The following is a 5,665-nucleotide window of genomic DNA, read 5'->3' as shown; positions in this document are numbered from 1 at the left end:
GAGTAGGATGGAGATGTAGGTGGGAGTAGGATGGAGATGTAGGTGGGAGTAGGATGGAGATGTAGGTGAGAGTAAGATCCAATCCGTAGGCAGCAGGAAGACTGGGCCTGGTGTGCACTTTTTTCTTTTCTTTTTTTTTTTTAAAGATTTATTTATTTGTTTATTTTATGTATGACTACACTGTAGCTGTCTTCAGACATACCAGCAGAGGGCATCAGATCCCATTATAGGTGGTAGTGAGCCACCATGTGATTGCTGGGAACTGAACTCAGCACCTCTGGAAGAGCAGTCAGTGCTTTTAACTGCTGAGCCATTGCTTCAGCCCCATGGCGTGGGCTTTTGAAACCTTAAAGCCCACCTCCAGTGACACACTTTCTCCAACAAGGCCACACCTACTCCAAAAGGCCACACCTCCTAATCCTTATAATCTTTTCAAACAATTCCATTCCCTGGTGACTAAGCGTTCAAACATATGAGCCTATGAGAGCCATTCTTATTTGGAGCACCTCAATCACCTTGAAGGATCTATCATTTCTTAAATGTTAAATATTCAAATTCCCCTCACTTGCATGTTTTAATCTGTTCTATTTCATCATCTAGGAAGTGATAAGAAAAGAGTGGATGTTCCAGTTAGTGGGCAAAGAAACCTTCTGTGTTGGAGCTCCAGAAACCAAAGCCACCATAAGTATACTTTGTGGGAAAGGTTATGTTTTTAACTATATTCTGGAAATTGAGGGGAAAAGCTTCAGGAAATTCATGGAGAACAGATCTAAAACTACCAACACCTGGGTGCTGCACTTGGATGACAAGGACTTTAGAATCGTTTTGGGTAAGTCAAGGCCGTTTCTGCAGAATGATTTAGATTCATTTTTTATATTGAAAATGCATATGCTATGTTCTGCCATATATTTGGATTGTGGCCTCCCCTCCCCCATCTTCTCCCAGATCCTCCCCCAGGGTCCTACCCATCCAACTCCATGCTTTCTTTCTCTGTCTCTTTAGAAGACACAATTTAAAATTTGGAAGACTCATAAGAAACACACAGAGAGATATGCACACAAACATAATCAATAAAAACACAGAATTGGCCAGGCGGTGGTGGCACATACCTTTAATCCCAGCACTTGGGAGGCAGAGGCAGGCAGATTTCTGAGTTTGAGGTCTACAGAGTGAGTTCCAGGAGAGCCAGGACTAAACAGAGAAACCCTATCCCCAAAAATAAAAAAAATAAATAAATAAAACCAAAATTGGAAACCATAACATACAAGCAAAAGACCAGTAAGATTTTTTTAAGAGCCTAGGAAAAGCAATATGAGACAAAAAAAAAAAAAAAAAAAAAAAAAAAAAAAAAAAATTAACCTACAAAAACACCACCAAGTGTGTTTTATGTCAGTCATCTGCTGGGTGTGAGGTCCACCCTTAGTGTGGTTTATGTCAGTCATCTGCTGGGTGTGAGGTCCACCCAGGACTCAGGCTTATATACCCAGGGAGACTCCTTAGGAGAAAACTGATAGTTTTCTTTGCAAGCAGCTGTCAGTGAGAGATCATTTTTTGGTTAGGGATGGGAGACTGTGTTCCTCTTGCCCCTCTGTAAACCCATCTAGCTTGAACCTATGTAGGCCATATTAGAGTTTTGGGGATTTTGTTTGTTTGTTTGTTTGTTTGTTTGTTGCTTTTTCGAGACAGGGTTTTTCTGGATAGCCCTGGCTGTCCTGGAACTCACTCTGTAGACCAGGCTGGCCTTGAACTCAGAGATCCGCCTGCCTCTGCCTCCCAAGTGCTGGGATTAAAGGCGTGTGCCACCACTACCCAGCCATATTAGTTTATAGTGGCTATTTAATTATTCCCTCCATAGAGGTAAGTGGAGGATTTGAATAAGACAGAGAACACTAGCGTCCTCTGTTTCTCACACATCCCCGTGAGCAGGCCATCAATCAACCCTCAAGGCTTTTGGTTAGTTTTGTTTGTCAGGAGAACAATAAATGTGAAAAGTTTTATTTCTCTCATTGTTTAACAAAGAAAAATATTAAGGACCAGTTCCAAGGGGAATTTCAAAACAAAGCATAGAACTAAAGATGTAGACCAAAGGTACAGCACCTGCCAGGCATATGCCACGAGTTTGTTCCCAGGACCAGATGAAAACAAAAGTAATACCAAAAAGAAAAAAGAGAAAAAAAGAAAGAAGAAAAAGAAAAGAAAATATTCCAACCCCCAACATATACATATAAGCAATTATACTTACATACATATGTGCACATGCAATTATATCTGTATATGTATACTTGAGTGCCCAGAAATGCTGAAATGGATTTGCAAATAGAAAACTATTTGATGTCAGCAGAGACTTCACCCGCTTCATTTATTTGCGTTTCTACGGACAAGAGCTAGTTTCAGCACCGTCATTATTATAAAATTGTGAACCATCTCAAAGCCACAAGGAGGGGACAGCAGGCAAGGGAACTATGAGCAGAGAACAGCCGGAATGGAGGCTGGAGAGATGATGGCTCATCAGTTCAAAGCACACACTGCTCTCTCAGAGCTCAGATCCCAGCACCCACAGCTGGCGACTCACACCAGCTGTATGTACCTCTAGCTCCAGGGACCTGCTGGCCTCAACTGACTTCCTTGGACACCTGCACTATGTGCACGCACACACAAACAGATGCAGACAAATATGCATAATACAAGTTTTTTTTTTCATAAATCTTTCTTTAAAGGCATGTTTTAGGCCCAGCACTCAGGAGGCAGAGGCAGGAGGATCTCTGTCAGTTTGAGGCTAGTTTGAGGTCTACGTAGGGGGTTCTAGGACTGCTAAGGCCTATCTTAAGTCATCCTCCAGCCTCTGCCTCCTGAGTGTGGGAGTTACAGGTGTGTGGCACCATGCCCATGTTTTTCTTAGTTGAGGTAGAATTGTTAAAGGGGAATCTGGCGCCCTCTTCTGGGCTCTGGGCACCTGGCACACATATAGTGCACAGACATATATGCAAGCAAAATGCTCCTACACTTACAAATTAAAACACATATTAAAACACATGTAAAAAGTTAACTTTGAATATAGAATTATAATGCTTTGATGTTGCTTTTACAGAAAGAAACACTATGGATGTATGGTGTAATGGTAAAATAGTAGAGACAGTGGTAAGTTATTTATTGTTATTCCTGTCATTAATTATTCCTAGCACAACATGTGCATAAGTGACCGAATGTTACTGCATTTCCTTATTTTAGTACCTTCTCTTTTTTTTGAAGCTAACCTCAAACTTGATCCTCTTGCCTCAACCTCCTCAACTTTGGGGTTGCAAGTGTTGAACTGCCACAGCCAAGTTCTAATTCTGTCGACTTTAAAAGTTAGCCGGGCAGTGGTGGCACATGCCTTTAATCCCAGCACTTGGGAGAGGCAGAGGCAGGTGGATTTCTGAGTTCTAGGCCAGCCTGGTCTACAGAGTGAGTTCCAGGACAGCCAGGCCTACACAGAGAAACCCTTTCTCGAAAAACAAATAAAATATCTATTTATTTATTTATTTATTTATTTATTTAATGTATAGAGTACACTGTAGCTGTCTTCAGACGCATCAGAAGAGGACATTAGATCCCATTTCAGATGGTTGTGAGCCACCATGTCATGGTTGCTGGGAACTGAACTCAGGACCTCTGGAAGAGCAGTCAATGCTCTTAACCACTGAGCCTCCTCTCCAGCCCCAGTAATAATTTTTTTAAACCAAGTTCTGAAAATCTTCACCAGACAGTCCCTCAGGCAGTGAAAGTTTGCAATCGGTCTGCAGGCTGAGCCAGAACAGGCACACACTCCACCTTGCCTCTTCCTGCTGGGCTTTCATACCCGAAGTGCTCACATTAAAAAACTCCTCCCCCAATCCTGTTTGTTCCTCCAGAAATCTCATGCCCCCCCCCAGCTGATGATATGCAAATTCTAGCTCCCCACCCTCTAAGCCGCAATGCTTAGAGGAAGGTGTGGCCCATATTCTCAAAGCACATGGTACTTTCCTAAAAATGGGGTGGTTTTGTTTTTATTTATTTACTTTTATAATTTTTGTTTGTTTGTTTGTTTTCGAGACAGGGTTTCTCTGTGTAGGCCTGGCTGTTCTGGAACTCACTCTGTAGACCAGACTGCTCCCTCCTCCTCCCCCTCCCCCTCTTTTGTTAAAGAACCCAGAGTCATATGACTTGGAGGTAGACATAAATGCCAGAAGACGAGTGGAACTTGTAGAGCAGTGTTGTCAAGGTAGGAGAAAGGAGGCCCCTCACTCATGGAAGCCAGCTAGGCCCCACTGTCCTCTGCTTTGCTGGCATCCATGTGGCCTGGAGTGAAATGTATATAGGAGTGAATAAAGCTGCTCATGGATGCTCTGCTCCTGCCGAGGTACACAGAGCTCTTCAGGACCGCACAGCCGTGTAGAAGAGTGGCCTATACCATGCATGTGGTCAGGTACCTGTGGGCCTAGCACCAGGCCTAGTGGTCCTTCTCCTTCCATGCCTTCCCTTGGAAGCCCCTTGGTTTTCTTGTTTCCTGCCATAGATTTTTTTCTATCCTCTAAGGCCTTCTCAATCTTTCTAATTTTGTGACCCTTTAATACAGTTCCTTTTGTAATGACGACCCCTAACCACAAAATTGGTTTTGTTTCGACTTCATCGCTGTAATTTTGCCACTGTTATGAGTAATAATGTAAGTGCCTGTACTTCCTGATGCTCTTAGGCGACCCCTGTGAGAAGGCTGTTCAGCGCCCAGAGGGGTCGAGACCCACAGGTTGAGAACCTCTGCTCAAGGCGCTTCTTCTGGAATATTCCATTTTCATTTTCTTTCTGTAGACTGGTACTGTTCAACAAAAATAGGATGTGAACCATGAATACCGACTCTCATTGTGATTTAAACTGTTTTTTAGCAGGCATACTAAAAAAATTAAAGTTTATTGATTTTAATATGCTTAATTTAAATCAGTTAATCAAGACTGTTAAGCCAAGGATGGAGGCTCATGTCCGCAATTCCAACATTGGGTTGGGAGAACACTGGAGTACTTGAAGCAGGAGGATTACTGCCTGGGCTGCAGACTAAGAATAAGACTTTTTCAAAAGAGCCGAAGGAAGGAGTTATAATTTAACGTGCAATCAACAGAGGACGTTAAGAGTGAGTTGTTACATTAGCAGGTCCACACTACGTAGGGTGTGAATTTCATTTCTAAGGAGACTCATTTCAAGGGCTCAATCGATCTAGCGGTGCCTAGTTTTAGTTACTAAGTGTATATTATTATAAACTACTTTATACCCCAGTGGAAGTAGAATTTTGAACTGGTTGAGAGTACTTTCCTTGCAGAGATTCTAGTCATTTGCCTCATCTGTAAAGCGGGCATAGTAAAAGTACTTCTTCCATGGCCATTGTAAAGATGAAATTAAGAAAGCAGAGGTGGGTCTGGAGAGATGGCTCACTGGTTAATAGAAACTGCCTGCTCTTCCAGAGGTCCTGAGTTCAATTCCCAGCAATGATATGGTGGCTCATAGCCATCTGTAGTGTGATCTAATGCTCTCTTTTGGCAAGCAGGTATATATGCAGATAGAGTACTCATATACAATAAATAGTGGCGCATGCCTTTAATCCTAGCACTTGGGAGGCAGAGACAGGCAGATTTCTGAGTTCGAGGCCAGCCTGATCTAC

At 42.7% G+C, this 5,665-nt stretch overlaps 1 protein-coding gene across 4 annotated transcripts in view; it reads left to right on the top strand.

Moving 5' to 3' along the window:
- The window catches only part of Faim (Fas apoptotic inhibitory molecule), a 17,825-nt gene that overhangs the window by 11,541 nt on the left and 619 nt on the right, over positions 1 to 5,665 (top strand). For 3 of the 4 annotated variants that reach the window (XM_031343466.1, XM_031343467.1, XM_031343468.1), the window contains exons 4-5: positions 601 to 829; positions 3,089 to 3,138. In XM_031343466.1, coding sequence (XP_031199326.1) covers positions 601 to 829; positions 3,089 to 3,138 — 279 coding nt within the window. Of the gene's footprint in view, positions 1 to 600; positions 830 to 3,088; positions 3,139 to 4,954; positions 5,141 to 5,665 lie in introns of all 4 variants that reach the window. The other variant, XR_004111332.1, reaches the window with a different exon arrangement.

Source organism: Mastomys coucha, unplaced genomic scaffold, assembly GCF_008632895.1.
Source record: "Mastomys coucha isolate ucsf_1 unplaced genomic scaffold, UCSF_Mcou_1 pScaffold23, whole genome shotgun sequence".
NCBI lineage: Eukaryota > Metazoa > Chordata > Mammalia > Rodentia > Muridae > Mastomys > Mastomys coucha.
The sequence above is the reverse complement of the archived record's forward strand: the minus strand, read 5'-3'. Positions and strand labels throughout refer to the sequence as shown.